Below are 20,365 nucleotides of genomic sequence, written 5' to 3'. Positions count from 1 at the left end.
GCCAGTTTCACCAGAGAGGAGAAGAAGTCTCTTCTAAAGACCGTGAGCAACATGTTCAAAATGTGTCAGTCCATTCAGCGCCATCAGGTCAAGAAGATCAACAAGGGCAAGCTGGTGAGGCGTCAGAAGAAGGCTGAGCATGCTACAGCGGGTGAGGAGGTTGGTCCAGGGTCCGAGGACAATAACAGTGTGGCCACAGCTTGTTTTTTTCCCTTGGAGGGATGGCACTTTGATGATGATGATGATGCTTCAAGCACACCTCCTCTTGTCTAGAGTCTCGTTAGCATCACCTTTTCCCTTTTTGTTGTCTTGATGACAAAGGGGGAGAAGTGTTCTATTAGGGGCGTTTGCAGTTGGTTTCAGTTGGGTGAGATCTCAAGGCCTCGTTTTTTTTGGTTGTGTTTATTTGGCTTGAGATACTCTTATTTACTTGCTTTCACGGTGTGGTCGTGAGCTACCTAGTCTATGTGAGATACTATCTACTTTATGGAATTTATCTATGCTTATGTTGATATATCTTGTGGAGTATGTTCAAGCTTCTATAGGTTAGTCTCACGTTTTCTGCTCACCACACTTGCATGTGATCTAGGCACCGTGTTGGGTATTATTATGTTGATCGCATGCCTTGACAATGTGGATCTAGGGGGAGCCTCATATGTGTGTGCTTGATGCATAATCAAGCATTTTTTTCCTTGCACATATATAGGGGGAGCTCCTTTGATCAACTATTGTCGCATGGCTGTTTACTTAAGTTGTATCCTGTATGCCATGTCCTAACCATATTGTCATCAATGCACCAAAAAGGGGGAGGTTGAAAGTGCAAGTATCACTTAGATTATATTTTGGTGTGATGACAATGTGGTTAGTGGAACTAATGTTGGTTGCTAAAGTTTATCTCAGGACTTTGGTTCCAAGGTGTCCATTGATGGAGGTGTGCGACCCCCCAGTCCAAAAAGATCAAAGGCGTGGTTACCGGCGACTCGAAGGTTTTTCGTTTTGGTTCGATTTGAGTCGTAGGTAAAACCACACTATCAAGAGGGGTCTTCGTGGATTTAGTGTCGTGTGGGAATGCCTCCAAGACAGATACACCAGCCCTCCTACACCTCCTCAGATATTCCACTTATTGTGTGCTTTGCCGTGGTGTCCTGTGATGTTTCATCAGAAATCTTCTGGACACCCCGTGTGCACGGGGTCTCTGACCCCCGTGCGCACGGGGTAGTCAGAATATTTCGGGACACCCCGTGCGCACGGGGTCTCTGACCCCCGTGCGCACGGGGTGTCCAGTGAGTTACCCCGTGCGCACGGGGCTGACTTGGCCCGTGCGCACGGGGTCCAACGGGCTGAAATCCCCTCCCGGCCAAGAACACTATATAAGCCCCCTTCTTCCTCCTCCATCCCTTAACCCTAATGTCTTGTTGAGCTCCTCCATTGCTACACCCCATTTTGCTCACTACTCTCAATCCCTCCACCCAATCTTGTTGAAACTTTGGGGATTGGGAGAGCAAGACCCGATCTACACTTTGACCAAACCAAATCGCATTCCCCAAAATATTCATCCACCATGACTTGTTACTCTTGGAGCTTGGGCTCCTAGGCGGTTAGAGGTTCCTCCGGAAGCTTCCTTGCTTGTGGTGTGCTCCGGAGAAGTTTGTAAAGGTGTGGTGGTCGCCTTCAAGACCAACCCTGAGTGATTCGAGGCTCATCCGTTGGGGGTGACTCGAAGGAGATTACGGTGAGCCTTCGGTGGCGTTCCGCAAGCTTTGGCTCCGGCACCGCTCCAAACGGAGAGTAGCTCTTCCCCAAGGAAGAGTGAACTTCGGGATAAAATCCGCGTCCTCGTCTCACTTGTGGTTAATCCTTTCCCGCACTTTACTTAGCCTTGTATGCTTGTTGGCTTGCTAATTAGTTTGTTGCCTAGCATATTTAGCTTAGAGCTTGCTTGTCATATAGGTTGTGTTCACCTAGTTGCATATCTAGTGAACCCTTTTTATCCGCTAAGCCTTAAAATTGACAAGAAAGAGTAAAATTTGTAGTCTCCTATTCACCTCCCCCCTCTAGTCGACCGTATCGATCCTTTCACCGGGGAAATGAACTATGAAAGCAAGTTACGAAACAAGAGTTCATCATTAAACCAAGGAGAGGGTTAGGAGGTGGCTGATGGACTCAGCGACATTCCATTGAGATTTCCAAAAGATGGATTTCCACAATTATGTGTACAAGGAGATAGCTTTTGTCAGTTCAGATGATATAATGAGGTATGCTCGAGGAAACATATACGATTGAACATTGGTTGACGGTGCACCCGAAATACGGACTTAGGTAGCACAAACAATGTTAGAATGGCGATTCGATAACCAATGGTCTAAGAATGAAATGTTGACCATTAACTTCAAAGCAATAAGGTTGCTAGAAGTTTTTAAAATTACTAGTCCATTTGTCGGTATTCCTGTTAGGAACAACACGGGGACCAAGAAAAGAATGGTGATGGTGAAGTATCACTTATATCAAGAATTCTCAAGAGGTGGTGAGATTCTCACGACAATCTTGACCTAAAAGATGGTAATACTCCAAGATAGAACATAATACAAGCTGGATAGCAAGTCGCATCCACAACATGATCAATGTTGTGATGAAAGGAAGATAAGGATGTTGTTCATGGTAACTCAAATTACCAAGGGACGAGGATGATACTTATCATCATCAATTCGATTGATATCCTGGAAGGAGTCAAGATGTTGATGATGATCATGGCAATTTTGTCGAGAGGCTCCACGAAGAGGCAATCGAACAGCGACTGCATCAAGCAAAAGGACTGGTGCAGCGAAAGATTATTGGATCCATGGATACGACACCAACTCGGAACCAAGCTTGTTGTTCGAGGTGGAACGATAAGACAAGGAAATCGACGTAATCTTAGCTCAACCGTCGAAAGTTGTGCTCCAGGAATAAGGACCAGGTAGCACAGTTAAAATCGGCACGATAATGATAATCCGATCAGGCTAGGGATGACGTGATCGAGTATAAACTCGTAAGCAAAGGAGATTACTAAGAGTTGTTTAATCGTGATGCGGACTCGATTCGGTTATCGATGTCCTTGAGTGTTTAATAACTCGGAGCCCGTGAAAAATTGGAATCAATGAGAATGTAATACTTGATGGAGAACTCATAAGAAGTTATGCAGTTCCGTGATAATCTCGAGATACCAGGGGGTAATACTCGGCGACAAACCAAAGTAGAGGTTGGACTGGGGTATTGCTCTACAGAAGACAAGTACTTCAACTTGTCCGAGAAATGGTATTTAAAGGAGAACATGGCCGGAACCACGACTGCAAAGGGGTCAATTCTCAGATACCATATGATATTATATCAAGGAAACAATTATTATTACAAGAAGCTTTTATGATAGGATCTACATCGTGTCCATGGGCATGAACACAAAGTTCAAGGTCGACTCCAACTTCTCTAATGCATAACCTTTCATTCACTTCTCGCCTTCAACGAAGTTGTGTTGAAATTTTATCTGACATAACAACAGTAGAGTATGACCCATAGTAGTTTCCGGGTTCACACAGATTAGAAAAAGGCATAGGTTCAACCCATCAGGGTCTCTTAGGAACATATACCACAAACTTCAGGAGTAAATAACACAAGCTCGAAAGCAGAGCATGGTTGGTCAATCAGAGGATAGGATTTACCAATGGAGAAAGAACTTCCAAAGTGATTGGATATGAAGGACGCTATCGGATAAAATCCCACAAAGGATCCAGTGGTCCCCAAGGGATCTGATGTGAGCATCGGTACTCGATCATAGGAAGATACAATGCAAGGAGATCAAATTATAGAAACAACCGACTAATTCAATCAAATGCAAAGGAATTATATTTTCCAAATCAAGAGATCAGAAGCAGACGGTCTGATCAAAGATGGATAAGTTGAATAGGCTTAGGTATACAATCGATGGCAATTTGATTCGGCGAGAACCATCTCATGTTTAAAATTGGCGTCTAAGCCAGAAGGGTGAATTCTACGATTCGGTTGAGGATTGTGAGCAACCGCAACATATTGAATCAACAGACTCAAAATGATAATGACAAAGGATGTCAATAAGATTACTAGACTTATGGGATTAATCATAATGCAAGTAAGCAAGAATTTCAAGAGCAAAAGGCTCCTGAGGATTTTCGGAAGATCGAATGGTATTTTGAACACTTTTGTGAAATACTTGAATCAACTGGGGATGAGCGGATACTCGGTAAGTGCGAGAATTATCCGTAGGGGTATTCAGGTGACAAAGAACAGCAAGGCAGTAAGCTCAAAGGATTCTCAGAACAACAGAGAGAATTTCGGGGTATCTTGTAATAACAAGATCAACTGGGAAACATTGTATGAATGGCGAGTATACGTGGTTATCCATAGGAGTTGACGGTGGAAGGGGAATTGCGAACGCGATGAACACAAGTTCTCGGGTTAACAGCGGAGAGTATCTTCAGGGTCTTCACGTGCAGCAGACGATCATCTGAAGTGAGGGGCTCTCCGGGAGATAGTATTTTCGAGAACCTAAAGTTAGTTCTATTTTTAGCAAAATCATTTAACCCGAATAGAAAAGAGCTTAGAGTCCCAGAGTATAGACGAGGAATAAAAGATCCTAATGCCACCCAATGGCGACGTGGGCCCGTAAGACACACAGCCATGTTAGTAAAAGTTTTGCAATGTCTAGACTCGACTTCGGCCAAGGAGTATGGAAGGGGGATTCCTACAGGCAGTCGGCTCTGATACCAACTTGTGACGCCCCCGATTCAATCGTACACTAATCATACATGCAAACGTGTACGATCAAGATCAGGGACTCACGGGAAGATATCACAACACAACTCTAAAAATAAAATAAGTCATACAAGCATCATAATACAAGCCAGGGGGCCTCGAGGGCTCGAATACAATTGCTCAATCATATACGAGTTAGCGGAAGCAACAATATATGAGTACAGACATAAGTTAAACAAGTTTGCCTTAAGAAGGCTAGCACAAACTGGGATACAGATCGAAAGAGGCGCAGGCCTCCTGCCTGGGATCCTCCTAAACTACTCCTGGTCGTCGTCAGCGGCCTGCACGTAGTAGTAGGCGCCTCGGTGTAGTAGGAGTCATCGTCGACGGTGGCGTCAAGCTCCTGGGCTCCAGCATCTTGTTGCGACAACCAGGTAGAATGGAAAGGGGGAAAAGAGGGAGAAAAGCAACCGTGAGTACTCATCCAAAGTACTCGCAAGCAAGGATCTACACTACATATGAATGAGTATATGTGTAAGGGCCATATCGGTGGACTGAACTGCAGAATGCCAGAATAAGAGGGGGATAGCTAATCCTGTCGAAGACTACGCTTCAGGCCACCTCCATCTTGCAGCATGTAGAAGAGAATAGATGATAAGTTCACCAAGTAGCATCGCATAGCATAATCCTACCCGGCGATCCCCTCCTCGTCGCCCTGTTAGAGAGCGATCACCGGGTTATATCTGGCACTTGGAAGAGTGTGTTTTATTAAGTATCCGGTTCTAGTTGTCATAAGGTCAAGGTACAACTCCGGGTCATCCTTTTACCGAGGGACACGGCTATTCGAATAGATAAACTTCCCTGCAGGGGTGCACCACATAACCCAACACACTCGATCCCCTTTGGCCGGACACACTTTCCTGGGTCATGCCCGGCCTCGGAAGATCAACACGTCGCAGCCCTACCTAGGCACAACAGAGAGGTCAGCACGCCGGTCTAAATCCTATGGCGCAGGGGTCTGGGCCCATCGCCCATTGCACACCTGCACGTTGCGTACGCGGCCGGAAGCAGAACTAGCCCCCTTAATACAAGAGCAGGCTTACGTTCCAATCCGGCGCGCGCCGTTCAGTCGCTGACGTCACGAAGGCTTCTGCTGATACCATGACGTCGAGTGCCCATAAATGTTCCCGCGTAGTTGGTTAGTGCGTATAGACCAAATAGCCAGACTCACATCAAATACCAAGAACTCGCTAAGCGTGTTAGTTTTAAGTATCCGCGGACGCCGACCAGGGCCAGGGCCACCTCTCTCCTAGGTGCTCTCAACCTGCCCTGTCGCTCCGTCACAAAGTAACAGTCGGGGGCCGTCAGGAACCCAGGCCCACCTCTACCGGGATGGAGCCACCTGTCCTTTCAGCCCCCTCATCAGAATCACTTGCGGGTACTCAACGAGGTGACCCGACTTTAGTCACCACATGTGTCATGTATATAAAGTATATAGTATATACCCGTGATCACCTCCCGAAGTGATCACGGCCCAGTAGTATAGCATGGCAGACGGACAAGAGTGTAGGGCCACTGATGCAGCAGAATGGGATTAACCGAAAGCAGTAACATGCTACACTACTCTAATGCAAGCAGTATAGAGAAGAATAGGCGATATCTGGTGATCAAGGGGGGGCTTGCCTGGTTGCTCTGGCAAGGAGGGGTCGTCAACAACGTAGTCGATCGAGGCAGCAGCGACGTCCGTCTCGTAGTCTACCGGAGAGAAGAGGGGGGAAGAAACAATGAATACAGAGCAAACAAAGCATCATAAAATATAACAAGGCAATATGCGGTGCCAGGGGTGATCTAACGCAGGATAGGTGATACTGGCGAAGGGGGGAAACATCCGGAAAAGTATTCCCGGTGTTTCGCGTTTTCGGACAGATGAACCAGAGGGGAAAAGTTGCGAGTTTGCTATGCTAGGGATGTGTGGCGGACGAACGGGCTGCGTATTCGGATTCGTCTCGTCGTTCTGAGCAACTTTCATGTACAAAGGTTTTACATCCGAATTACGGATTATTTTATATTAATTTTTAAAGATTTTAAAACATTTTCTAAATTATTATTATTAATTTAATTCAAAAATGGCATTACTGCATCAGCATGATGTCAGCAGTCAACAGAGGTGTTGACTGGGTCAAGCTGACGTGTGGGTCCCAGCTGTCATTGACTGTTAACTAACCTAACAGATTAATTAACTAACCTAAGTGATTAAGTTAACCTGATCAGGATTAATTAAGTAATTAATTAATTATTTTCTTAATTATTCTTTTTTATTCCTTTTTTATAAAACGTGTAAGGGTGGGGCCCGCCTGTCATTGGCCCCTGGGGGCTTAGTGGATCGGGCGCTGGCGAAACAGGGCAGAGCCCCGGGTGGGCGGGCGCCGGGTGCCCGACTGGGCGCTGCGGGTGCCGGAGGTCACGGGGCCGGCCAGCGAGGGGGGCGTGGCCGCGGCGAGACCGGCCGCCAGTGGGCGGAGCGGGAGGGATGGGAGGAACACCGGGCGGCGCCGGAGCGGGGTAGGGCGAGGCCAGGTTGGGTCCGGTAGAGCGGGCCGACAGGTGTGGGGCCGCGGGCGACCAACGGCAAAGCCGCCGGTGAGGCATTGCCTCGACGAGAGGCGCGCGCGGCCAGGAGCAGGGGGAGGTGGTGGCGCAAGGCGGGGCCGGAGGCCACGGCGCCGGCCAGGCGGCCGGAGCGACGACCGCCGCGGCGGGAGGCGGCACGGGGATGTTGGGACAGGGGACGAAGGAGCGGGCGTCTTCGGGCGAGGTGAGCGCACCCGTGGGCGGCGGCAGCAGGCGCGGGCGGGAAGGGGAAGGCGAATGCGGCCACGGCGAAGAGAGGAGGGAGGGGTAGCTCACAGGGGATCGCAGGGAACGGGGCAGCGGGGCGCGAGGAGGGCGACGGGGACGACAGCGTCGGAGTGGAGGCAGGCCGTCGAGGGAAGAAGACGGGGAAGCGGCGAGCGACGGCGTCGAGGGCGGCTCCAGGACGGCGTGGCGGCGGCGGGGTAGTGCCGGTGCGATGGCGCCGGGGACGCGTCGGGGGCGGGCATCAAGCTCGATCCAGATCGAGCGAGAGGGGGACAGGAGGAGTGGGGATCGTGGGGTGGGCGTTAGGGTTAGGCTGGGGCAGCAGGGTCCTGGTAGGGGCTGACTGGGCCGGCCTGGTGGCCTGCTGGGCTGAGGCCCAGTTGGGGGGGGTCACCCCATTTGTTTTACTTTGTTTTTGCTTTGCCCTTTTTTTATTTCTTTTATTTCTTTTCTGCTTTTTTAATTTTAGTTTTACAAAATACAAAAGTTGCAGCTAAAATAGTATTATTAATTATGCCACTGTCACAATTAATTTTGGCACCTAAAATAAGATAGTTTGTAATTGCTTATTATTTTTAAAAGCATTTAAATAATTGTTTAGTCCCTGTTTTATTCACCTTAGAGTACTTAAAACATTTTATAAAAGTGGGGTTTCTTCACCACAATTACCTATGCATTATTTGGCACAACCCAAACATTTTAGTTTTAAAGTTTGAAAACTTTTGATGTTTGCCTTTAAATTAATTTTGAATTTGAATTGGTTTTGAACTAACGCGAGATTAGCAACAGTAATCGAAGTGACGTGGCATCATTAGTAGAGGGTTACTGTAGTTTAATTATCCGGGTGTCACAGAGCGTCACATCATATTCAAATTCCACGGTAAACACTATTTTTGTCTCAGATGTGTCGCGTTGGCTGACACATTGAATTTGGTTGTTCTAACTTTCAAATTTGTGAACGACAGCTCCGACCAGATGCAGATGTATGCTATGCCCGCCGCAAGCACCCAGAATGCACTGAGAAAATAAATAACGAACCAGCAGACATCACCAATCAAAATCAAAGCCCCGAGCATCACACCGAAGCAAGGTCAGGTGCAGTGCATGCATCGTCATCATCATCAGCTCCTATCATGGATGTCAGGACACCACACCGTGTCCTCGGTCCAATCGACTTTGCAGAGCACATTCCCAGCCGATACCCAAGTTTGGTATGTGACACAAACGCCTTGTTGGGCAGAAAGCCACATGTCACTAATTGTTCACTCATCATTTCCATTAGCTTCCACTTCCGAGAAATTCCACTCCTGCATTAAAGTGATTTGTTGGTGAATTTGTTTTCCTGTTCAGGTAATAGATGAGATAACTATTCTACTGAAGGAGCAAAATGCTAGGTGCCAGCACGAAATCAGTACTGTGCGGGCTAATGCACAGGCCGACATGATCAAGTTCGGCGATAAACTCATGGGTGTACTTAGCAATAGGTGCATATGCTGCACCGCCAGAGGTTCTACTGACTGCCCGGCTAGAGCTATTGATAACCCCACTAGTAAGTGCATCCGAGCGCACTGATAATAGATTGCTTCAGCGAAAGTGGTAATCTAGTACTGATCTTAGCTCCATCTTAACAGGGGATATAATGAGGACTCTTGCAGGCTCTAAAATACCTGTTGTCAGGCTTGACATGTCTTGATGCAGAAGTGAGTATCAGCTATATTAATATGCTGAGCGATTGAATGTGCATGACCGAACTCCCCAGTATTAACACTGCTTTGAATTGTTTAGGTGACACTAACATAAACACTGCGACTAACAGGTTGGCAGCAGCTAAATATAAGCAGGGGCAACTTGTCGACCAATGAGCCTGCCTGATTGAGACGAGCCTGACCCCTCCATGATTCTGGCTCCGCTCGACCATTTCGTGCCAGCTCGCCTGCATGAATCCATTGCTCGTTTGCTTTGCTGGACGAGCTCTTCGGTTCAGGTAAGATGCTGGCTGAGGTGGGCACGGACCGGCTGCTGATCCGTGCCAAAATGGTTACTCAGCTCAGCACGACACTCCTTGCTCGACCTCATGTATCCACACAGACCGACCCTTTATAGAAAAAATCAAAAAAGCATAAGACAAATTTAGGAACCAATCCATGCGCATGAATAACTATATTACTAGAATTTACGTCTTGTTTTTGATGAGAAATCTTACATCTTTATTCACGTACTTGTAGAACCGATGACCAACGTTCGATCCACCACAAGCAATCCAGGTGAGGATCCGCGCCGCACCGCAGTCAGGGCATGGAATGAGCGGCGAAATCTCCTTTAGGCTGACGGACAACGATGATGCAGACATGGTGGAGAAGGGATGTGGGTGGTGGCACCAGCTCCGGTGGGGATAGGATGCACCGGCAGACCTGGGAGGGCTTCCATTCGGATCACAAGATTATTAAGACGACTAGCTTGTTGGGGGAAGACTGGTATAGCTCCAACGGGTGGACAGAATAAATGAATGCGGTGACGGTGTTAGTCTAGAATCTGGATCGGGACGGCTCATATCGTTTCTCTCTGTGTGGGCCGCGTGATGCATGCCTGACAGTGTAACGGAAGCTGCATCTGAGTTGTGGGCCATGAGCCATAATAAAATAAGAAATACATAAATTATAGCTGAGCCTATACGCCAGTAGTGCGCATCACGAGACAAGCTAGGGGTACAGATAACGAGATCACTGCCGCTCGGGCTCACAATAGCACTTCCCTACCAACTACCAAGCAACAAGATGAATAGGGCAGTAACAAACTATATCTAACTTAATTAGACATGTCCCCCCCCCCCCCTCTCCCAAGGACATGTGGTGTTCTCCTATTGGTGTAGACCATAATTCCTACAAGGAGCCCAGCAGGTGAGCGGGACCCGGTTCAAACAAGTAGGAAAATATTTGGAATATCTTGAGACAATTCATTTAGTTTGTATCCTTGAGAAAGGATATTACACAATTAATACCAGTGCCACGGTTAATACTGATACAATCACATACATCCACTCTAGTTGCTGGGACAGTCAAGTATACATTATACTTTCCTTGTCATATCTCTCCCTTTTGTATAGAGTGAGTTCCAAATTGATTATCTCATTTGGGAATAGACCTTTATCGTGACGACTACCTTCCTTTAAAACTAATTTAATTGTCTCATTTGGGAATAGACCTTCATCGTGACGACTAACTTCCTTTAAAACTAATTACAGGTACTATTTTGACTTTTCTTTAGCCAAATTTGTATGGTTGATGGAAGTCGGTGCTTTTGGTCTTGCTCGGCCAACCTGATAGAGACAATGGCAAGGCTTTACTTTGCATCCGTGTGGTTTACTGATTAGTGGTACCATATGTTCGAAGCATGCATACATAATAATTCAAAATTCGATCCATGCACCTCCTGCCCCACAAAAAAATCAACATCCCAATGAATTATAACATACTGTAATATAAATACAAAATATTTTGCAAAACATAATCGCTAATGATTAATGGGTCGGTCCTGGTTCAAACAAGCAAGAAAATATTTGGAATATCTTGAGAGATTAATTTACTTTTTGGTCCCCAAGGGACGATATTGCACAATTAATACAGAAGATTAATATTGATATAACTACTACCAGCCATTCTATGGTTGTTCGAGGCGCTCCACTTACCATCTTGGTCGCCTCTATCTTACTTTGCTCGTTCTATCTCCCTCTTTTGTATAAAGTGAGTTCCAAATCAATCGTCTTATTAGGGAATAGTCGAGTAGACCTTCGCTGTCGTGACTTTCCATTCTCTGAAAATCAAACATATGTGCTAGATTTTGGCTCTTCTTTAACCAAATTTGTAGGGTTGATGGTATTCGGTGCTTTTGGTCTTGCTCGACCAACCTTAGCTAGTGACATGTTTGCCAGCTGGTTATATATCTTCTTTTTCATCGGATCCAGGTGAGACAGTGCTCTGTATTGGACAATTCCAAAAACAAAAAATGTACTCCCTCTATAAACAAATGTAAGACGTTTTAGGTCACTAGTAGTTTGTGTAGTCACACTGTTGATATCTGGGCAATTTTTGTAGAAAGACCAAAGTCGAAGAATATATGCCTAAGATGGAGCTTACACGGGAGGACATGGATGGGTGTCAGTCTAGTTGGATTGCAATTTGAAACTGAAACATATTCTAGTACATCACACACAAAAAAATTAAACATCTTCTGCTTGCTTCCAGGTGTTATGTTGGTGGGTCATGTGGTGTTTTGAGCTTCTCTATCCTAATGTTCTTTTCGCCAATGATTGATGTACATATTATACTACTTCCGGGAGTAATGTAGAAGTACATTCATTGTGAGAGCTCCGATTTTTTTCTTACGGAGCTCTTTCCGACGTCATCTCGGCACAACTTTTTGCAAGCTCCTAGAAAATTCCGTCATCATTAGTGTAAAAAAGATTCAGATTAAAATTCAGTAAAGTAGATAAGCTACACCCAAAAATTCAAAAGATTTGGTATGTGCACTTGATGGTTTCCCCTTTTTATTTTGGTATATGGGACCTGGAAGGATGATCAATCCATTCTAAAAAAAATTAGCACACATATCGCAACTTTGTCCTGACACAAGAGGAACCCAATCTCTTCAACATATCGGAGTACATTGCAACCTGGGAAAAGGAAGTTGCAGCCTCAGAATGCCGTCAAAAGAAGTTGCATCCTCAGAATTATGTACAGTAAAACTCAAGGAATTCAGGAACTGCTTCGTGCCACCTGGGCCTGGCCACCTCAGGTTTATATACACTCCCCCAAAAATGGAGGTGAAAAGCACCTACAACCCTATCAAGGCTGCTGCCGAGTGCGGGACCCAGGGATCGCAGTGAAGCTTCCGGTGTCAGACATGTAATAGTGGTTGTAGTTGATCCTCGTGACCAAATCCGCGAGATGGGGAAAGTGGCCCACGTTGAGCTTGAAAGATAGGATCTGCAGAGGGATCTCAGCAGTAAATCTACTGACACGTACATTTTGGACAACATAAGAGATCATCAAATTTTGCCGAAGTAGGTAGAAGCATACCCTCAAGAGGAACACGACGCACTCGTCGAATTGCTTCTCGATACGATCCAACTCCATCTCGCATCTTGCCCTAACAGATGCGGCAGTCCCTCCGGTGCCGAGAGTTTGCTCCACATTGTGGAAGTCTAGCGCCAATCCTAGTATAGTCTTGACTCGACTGGCGATCAGAGCCCACTGAAAACACACGGAAAATGAACACTCTTAGCAATAGTTCAGAACTTTGAGACTGCCTTTGCTTTTTGTAAGAATGACATGTTCTCACCAACTTGTCCGAGGCCACAAAGCATTGTCTCTGAATAGAAGAAAGATATGCCTCATGAACTTCCATGACTTCGTCCAATGTAGTAGCGGATGCCATGCCATCACAAAGCTCAGTCCAGGCACTATGATACACCTGCTCAAAAAGAAATGAGTTCAAGTCGAGGCAGTCATAGTTTCTTATAATGAAAGGAGTCAAACCCGTCTCAACTCACTCGATCCATGACATATTGATGAAATGCATCGACGAAATGCAGGAGCTTCTGCCCTACTATTAAGTGTTGTTTAAAATTATGTGCCGTGCTGCATCTGCCCTGCCAAAGGAAAAGGGTTGATACATCAGAATGAAGCTTGCAAGATAGAGCAGATCCAACTATCCAACACTAATAATTATAGGAATTACAAAAAATAAGTAGCGCAGGATGATTTGATGCCACCGTACCTTCCACATCCACTTTCGGGTTTCGTCCAAAACAAACTTTGCACGCTTGACTTTCAGTAAGAATCCCATGACCTGGTCCAGCAAAATGACCAAAGCCATCATATACACGCCACCCTGTTATATACTTCAATGTTAAAGCAATTACCTTATTATACTTCTTCAGAGCCTCTGTATTGGCAATTAGATCAAGGGGCCAAGACACCTGCCACCACCAAAATACATGAAAACTGGCACACACAGCAAATAACACAGATCATCCTTGTAGTTATTTGGAAAATACCTTATACGTGAAGTTAAGGGCATCAAGTGCATCGATGCCGAAACCCTGTGCACGACCTTTTCTGGAAGTTGGTGCACTTTCCTCGTCATATCGTGTGTCATGCTTTGCTAATGAAACAACCAACGAATCTGGAGCAGTTAGGAGCATTTTATCAGCTGAATATCTTATGGATTCCTGCAAGTCAAGGATTAACGTAAGAGTAATGATCTTCATAGATATCAATCACAAAGTAGATTTGAAAAGTAATCACCTGCAACAAAGTATTCAACTCAAAATCATCATCCCAGGAATTTCCTTTATCGAGCTTATCAAAAATTGTTATCAGAAACTGCTGCAGCATGTCACCTGAAAACTCAAGTTGGATTATTTGAAACATATTTATATCTTTACTCATTGTCAAAAGAATATTTATTTCTCAAGTGAAAGCTACACTTCTGTGCAATGGAAATTTTGCGTCGGGGAAAACACAGCAGAAGGTTAAATCCACTGGATGACACACCTGATCCTAGCAAATAGATAGCTCGTAATACAAGCAGTTCATCCATTAATCTCCATTCACCCATTAGCTTGCACAGGATTTGTTTGCCAATGTGATCCACCTAACGAAGAGGAAGAAAGCACAAAATAATTATACAGATGGACTAACAAGAAATGGCATGTGAGTATAACTATTGATCAGACCTGTTTCTTTATACATTTAGAAAGGCATTCTTGGATAATACCCACTGGATGCAGAGGGTCTTCCAAACTCATGCTCTGAATAAACTTCAGAACTCTTGATGCAAGTGTACTATCTTTCTGCAAAGGTAAAATCTCCGACAATGGGGCATTTTCCTGAAGGGCAATGAAGTTATAGGCTTATAGCTAATGAGAAAACATGAAGAACACCAAGAATACTTCAGAAGCAACTCTTACATTTGCACAAGGAAGAAGAGTAGGAAATGCATAAAGTTCCTCGAGGGTCCTTCTATCATCCTCTTGGCGAACATATTCCAAATCATCAAACCGAAATCCAAATTTAAAATCAGTTCCATCAAGTCTGGGAAAAGATGATGTAGGTTGTGTATCGCCACAGGTGCTAGTTCCAGCAGATTGGAGATCGCCAAATATAGCTCTCCGCATGTTATCATCATTCAACGGAGGAAGGTCAAAACTTGTAGAGATATTCAAATCACTCCAAGAATTTGGTTTCCTCAGCAGTACATCTCCGCAAGCAGTGATGGCTGGATTTTCATAGCAACATGGACTGAAAGGCATTTCTACTGCATTGGAAGATACATCTTGCAGGTATCCATGAGCAAATATTGGATCCCTCGTAACAGCATCTTTGGACAAGGTTTTCTCCATATCATCATATTTTCTTCCTGAGATGGCATCTCTTAGGAGCTTTAACCAAGTCTTTTCGGAGCTATTTTCTGCACATGCCTCCTCACTCTTACATTCCAAAAAAGCTTGGATATCTGGAGCACTACCAGCACGCAGCTTTCTTAAGTATTCATAAACATGGTCACCATTTTCCAACAGACCAGATAAGCATATCAAGAAAATCTCAGACAAAGTTAACACCCCCATTTCGCGAGCATCATGTCCAAACTGACCTGTAGAATTCGTAAGAGCACCTTCACATCTTAGATGCCCATTTTGGATTTCAGAGCTTAATATGTCTGGCCAATTCTGTCGAGTAATGTGATTGGAACGCTGATCAATGTCAAAACCATTTGTGACACTAGTTCGAGTATGGTGTGTGCTTTGGGCATGCTGAACAAGCTGAAATGATTTTCCAGCAGATACAATGGCCCTTGCGATATCCTTCAAGAACACCGGGCACAGAATATCCACGTAACCTTGAATAGTGGCTTTCAAGCAAGCTCCTGTGTTACTTGGTTCCTGTTTGCTTGATTCCTTTGTCCTGATAGACTCACTATCAGTTAGAGTTGATGAATTGTCAGATCGTGATCCTCTTACTCTGAGCATATAGCTCATTTCCCAGAAGGCTGGTTGATCTATCGTAACTGCATTATTTGCATAAAAGAACATCTACATCACAAATGAAAACAGAAAATGCTTAAAGTTCAACCAGCAACGCAGAAATGGAAAATCCTTTATCAAATTCCTACAGCATTATAATAAGCTGGTACAATCAATGTAATGTTTAACACTGTAATATCACAAAATAAGTTAGCAACCTTCCAGCGGTCATTTTAAAAAGCACTACAAGACTTACAGAACTTAAGTATCGGAGCAAGAAAAAGTAACATTTAAGACAGCAAAGACTAATAACCTCATATTATACTAGAGACATTGGCTTAGAATGTGCGTAAGTAAGTGTGTTAAAAAATGGTTTGAGTTGAAACTGTGAAACTGTACTAGCTCAGTTTACAATCAAACAAGGAAACTGAGCTAGGCTAATTCCTGCCAGTTTAGACAGTTTCACCTAAAACCATTTTTAACAGGCTTATATGCTTAAGGATATATAAAGGTAAACCCTACAGTATGGGGTCAGGAACCTAGACAGTCGACCAAAATATATGAGGAAGCAAATAATTACTTATGTCTTTGCAGAAGTCTACAAGGTTCACACAATATAACAAATTAAGAATGGTACTCTCCAGTTTAAGCTCTAGATTTAGGAATGCAAGTACCTTATGGTAGTGTTTCAGTATTTGACAAATAGACATATTTGAGAAAATTTTACTGTTATAAATCATCTATCAAAATCAGTTACAAAAGATGTTCCTTCAATACCTCTTCATAAGGGTCATCAAGAATACCATCATAAAGCCAGGAATCAAGGCACTGAAGATAAGGTAACAAGCTTCCAGCAAATATCACTAGCAGCATATGATATGGCTCACCCTGCAATTTAGATTTGAAATGAAGGTTAGTGGACATTGTGAGAAAAGAAGCATAAACAGATAGATTTCGCACAATTAGGCCCTGTTGCAACCTCGCCATCTTCCACAAGACAGACTTCATTTAACTTTTTATAAAGATGGTTCACAACATGGACTGCCACTTCACTAGATGCCATGTTTGCTCCAGAATCCCAAAAGCCATCTGGCACAGCTCCATGCACAACTTGATACAGATGTTCTGCTCCCAAACATAAACTGCAAGGAATTTTGCAGCGTTGGTGAATAATGTGCTTAGAGTGTAAAATGCTAAACTAACATGAAAACATGAGCACAGCTACCCAAAATAAGAGTTGTCATTTGTATTCCTTTTTGCCCTTGAAGTTGAAGAATTAACCAAAAAGGAAATAAAGAAAAGGTAGGAAGCTCCTTGCCATCACATTTTAGACACGGTCGCTATTTTCCCTAAAATATATTACCTTCAGTACCAATGCTGTAGGAATTTCACAGCATTGGTGAGTAATGGCTACACATTTAGTTTAGAATGTAAAATGCTAAATTAACATGAAAACACGAGCACTGCTACTCAAAATATGAGTTGTCATTTCTGCTCATTTTTGCCCTTGAAGAACTAACCAAATAAGAAACAGCGAAAAGGTAGGAAGCTCCTTGCCATCACATTTTAGACACGGTCACTAATTTCACTAAAATATACTACCTCTGTAACTACCAAAGGTGAAGATATACATTAGTAGAACACAAAGCATCGAGGTCCTTGACAAGACATAATAAGCACAAGCCTGCACCGCACATATACAAATGAACTGCAAATTGGAGGAAGAAAACATCAATGTATCATACTGAAGCATACCTTGACATAGAATCAGTTAAAGCCAGAAGAGTCACAGTCCGATCAACAGAAATAAACGACTTCTCTTCCTCCTTCAGAGCTGCTTCCCGGAGCCTCTGGCGTCAAAATGAAGACAGACATTAGAATATGAAAACCGGCAAAAAAATCATCTGCTCACACTAGATGAGAAATACACACAAGGCCTGAACTGCAATCTCACCATAAGCCATGAATCGACTGCACTAGCAAACGCACTCAATGTCGGAGTCCCGTGACCGCAAGACCTAACCTTCCCAACAAAGAGCTCCACTCGCTTCAAGCATGTGGCGGCGAACAGAAAGGGCTTGAGCACGGAGCCGAGGCTCGCCCGTGACAGATGCGACACATAAGTCCCCGGCTTCTCGCAGTATGCCGGCACATTCTTGTCCCAGTAGAGCAAGGGCGTGTCGAAACCCTGGAGCACTTGGAAAACACTTTTGACCTGCAAACCCGCGACGGCAGTACAGTCATCAGATTCCAGTACAGCACACGAGCATGAATCTGAAGAAGTAGTGCACCAACCCGCAGAAGGAAACCCTTACCAGCTCATGCTCGTCCGTCCTCGAGGCCGGCGCCGGCGCCGCGTGAGGAAGGCCCTTGGAGACGCTGAGCTGAAGCTTGTGTATGAAGCTTTCGGTGGCGGGGGTCTCCAGGTACCCCGCGGGTTGATGAGGAAGAACCATGGATGCAGGGGGCATGGGGGTTCAGTCCAATCTAGTTGAAACCCCCAATTCTTTTGGGAAATGAACTGCTTTGGGCCACAAACCGGCGGGCGCGGCCTCGGTGCCGGGTGCCCGTGGGCGTATGAGGCGGCTCCGGCGGAAGGTTGGCGAGGCCGGCGGGGCAAGGCGATGGCCGGAGCGGATCTGCTCCGGGGAGGCGTGGCTGGTGGGTACTGAGACCTAGGTCTTTGGGCGGGGTTGTGAAGTGGGAGCCCGGCAGCCGATGTTTTCCGGCTCGAATGACTCCACCGGTGGGGAGGAGAGCGCGTGGCGGGAGAACCTCGCTCGGTGGCGCTGGCTTGCTCGGCGGCGGGACGAGCTGGTTTCAGACCTCAGCCCTATCTGACCAAGTGTCAAAATGTTCAGTTAGCGTTTGGCTTCAGTTAGATCCTACGGCCCGTCTCGTTCATGGCTACAATATTTTTATTTTTTCTACAATTAAGGCTTTAGAAAAGTTCCCAGCTGCAGTTTGGCTTCAGTTGGAGCATCCCTAGCATATCCTGTTTAAGCTCGCGGAGTTACAGTTCACGTGAAAAAACCAGCCCGACCAGATACCGTAAAAATGGCCCGGCCCATAAAAACTTTCACGGGTGGCTCGTAAACTATACCGGAGTGGCCGCATTTTAGAATTCGCATCCTTCACTTCCCTTTTTCCCTCCGTAGCAAATCGTTCCCTCCGACGAGAAATCCCTCTTCCTTCGGCCACAGTTTGCCGCACGCGCAGGCACCCAAAGCTCGCCCTGATGTCAAGCGCTGGGCGTGGGGGGGGGGGGGGGGCGAAGGGGCCGCGGCGACTCGTTGTCGCGCAAGCGCCGCAATGACAACGAGGCCGGGAGCTCCTCCCTCTGCCTGCCGGTGGAGGAGTGGCACAAGGTGCCGGCACGAGAGCGCGGCGCGCTCTTTCGCAACGGCGGCTGGCGGGCATGGCGCAACTTTGACTGGCTCGAGAAGATCTTCTGGCCTGCGCTCAAGCGCCTCCGGGAGGCGGAGTGCTTGTGGTATGAGGTGAAGGAGGCGGCCGCCGCCAGAGAAGAAGGCGTTGTGCGCGCCGGTGGAGGCGGCGAAGGAGTACAACCTAGCGTTCGTCCTCTCCAACTCCTTGATGGAGTACCATCTCCACATCAAGAAGGACGGTGGTGATGATTAGATTTAGGTTTTTAAGCTAGTATGTTCTAATTTTTTCATATGAACTCTGTTGAATTCTAGCAATGTATGTGCCGTGAACTAGTAGTTTAAATTAGAGTTAATACCACAATTGATACATAAACTTGTAGGGGTGGGAACAGATTCATACAGAAACTAAAAAAACCCCACAAAACTGGTCCATAAACTCTACCTATGTAACAAAATCACCCAAAACACTCTGGACGAGACATTTGGCATGCCACGTTGGCTCTGGTGATTTTGCATAAAGGCCCTCCAGATTTATTTTTTTACACCGCGCTCCTGCAACCCCTCCTGCCCGTTCCCCATTTACAAATCCCTAGCCCCGAGCTCCTCTCTGTCCACTCCGCCGCTGCCCCTCTCTGTCCACTCCGCCGCCGCTCCGGCCACGCCACCGCCGTCCTCTCGCTTCCACCGCCGGCTCGTGCGACATGAAGGGGTCGACATCTTCAGGATGGAGGGAGCAGGTAAGACGCTGTGGGGCAGGGGCAGCGCCAGCGTCGCCCGCTCCATGGAAGTGACCTCGCGGGCGCCGACAAGACGAAGGGCGGCGAGCCCTGGGCGAAGATCACCGGCGAGGTGCACTACATGGATGTTGATTCTTGCAAGGTGTGTACCCTCTCCTCAATTTGAAGATGGACAGTGAAAATTTGTAGTGAATGTAGTGAATTTCTTTTCAATTTTGTACTCAATGTGGTAACTTTCTGAAGATGTTTTGGTTGGATATGATTGTAGGGGACTGAAATACTTCCAGACTTTGATTGGAGTATACCTCCATCCTCCCCTGATGATGTTTTCAATGGCATTGACACTAGTGACCAATGTTGTCACTTTCTGAACCCAGCAAGAAGAGTTTGATGTGAGGGCTATGACTATGGTCGTAGATTTCTTGTCTATCCTGTTGAGGTTAGTTTAGAATTTAGCAAACTTATCTGAAGTGTGTTCAAAATGCTTGTTTAGAATGGATGCTAATTTACTAAATGTGTGTTCCAAAATGCTTGTTTTATGTTTTCAGGGTTATGATACATGTGCTTATCTGAAGTGGGTGGACAAAGAATGG

General features: G+C 45.7%; 1 protein-coding gene across 3 annotated transcripts; it reads right to left on the bottom strand.

The window, feature by feature from the left end:
* Positions 1-12,236: 12,236 nt before the first annotated feature.
* On the bottom strand, positions 12,237-18,535 carry LOC109747931 (uncharacterized). Of its 3 annotated transcripts, none has more exons than XR_002229260.4 (16): positions 17,962-18,535; positions 17,601-17,861; positions 17,402-17,496; positions 16,626-16,788; positions 16,424-16,534; positions 14,594-15,715; positions 14,360-14,512; positions 14,178-14,277; positions 13,929-14,023; positions 13,679-13,852; positions 13,544-13,600; positions 13,399-13,470; positions 13,172-13,265; positions 12,961-13,092; positions 12,699-12,872; positions 12,237-12,605 (listed from the first exon to the last, which is right to left on the bottom strand). XR_002229260.4 is itself a non-coding variant. In XM_020306973.4 (16 exons), exons 1-16 carry the CDS (start codon positions 18,115-18,117, stop codon positions 12,465-12,467), a joined length of 3,105 nt encoding a protein of 1,034 aa, XP_020162562.1. In that variant the 5' UTR covers positions 18,118-18,535; the 3' UTR covers positions 12,237-12,464. The 3 variants fall into 3 exon arrangements, 2 of the variants coding, with proteins under 2 accessions (XP_020162562.1, XP_073355960.1); XM_020306973.4 differs by having other exon boundaries at positions 13,172-13,270; XM_073499859.1 differs by having other exon boundaries at positions 12,237-12,872; positions 13,172-13,270.
* Positions 18,536-20,365: the final 1,830 nt, after the last annotated feature.

The sequence above is a fragment of the Aegilops tauschii genome, chromosome 5 (assembly GCF_002575655.3).
Source record: "Aegilops tauschii subsp. strangulata cultivar AL8/78 chromosome 5, Aet v6.0, whole genome shotgun sequence".
Taxonomy (NCBI): domain Eukaryota; kingdom Viridiplantae; phylum Streptophyta; class Magnoliopsida; order Poales; family Poaceae; genus Aegilops; species Aegilops tauschii.
The sequence above is the reverse complement of the archived record's forward strand: the minus strand, read 5'-3'. Positions and strand labels throughout refer to the sequence as shown.

Bases quoted from the DNA above. Each gene is read 5' to 3' on its own strand.
- LOC109747931 (XM_073499859.1), bottom strand. From the start codon at position 18,117: ATGCCCCCTGCATCCATGGTTCTTCCTCATCAACCCGCGGGGTACCTG. The intron at 17,862-17,961 runs GTAAGGGTTTCC...GCGGGTTTGCAG, and splicing joins GGACGGACGAGCATGAGCTG to GTCAAAAGTGTTTTCCAAGT. The intron at 16,535-16,625 runs GTTGCAACAGGG...TCTAAATTGCAG, and splicing joins GTCTTGTGGAAGATGGCGAG to GGTGAGCCATATCATATGCT.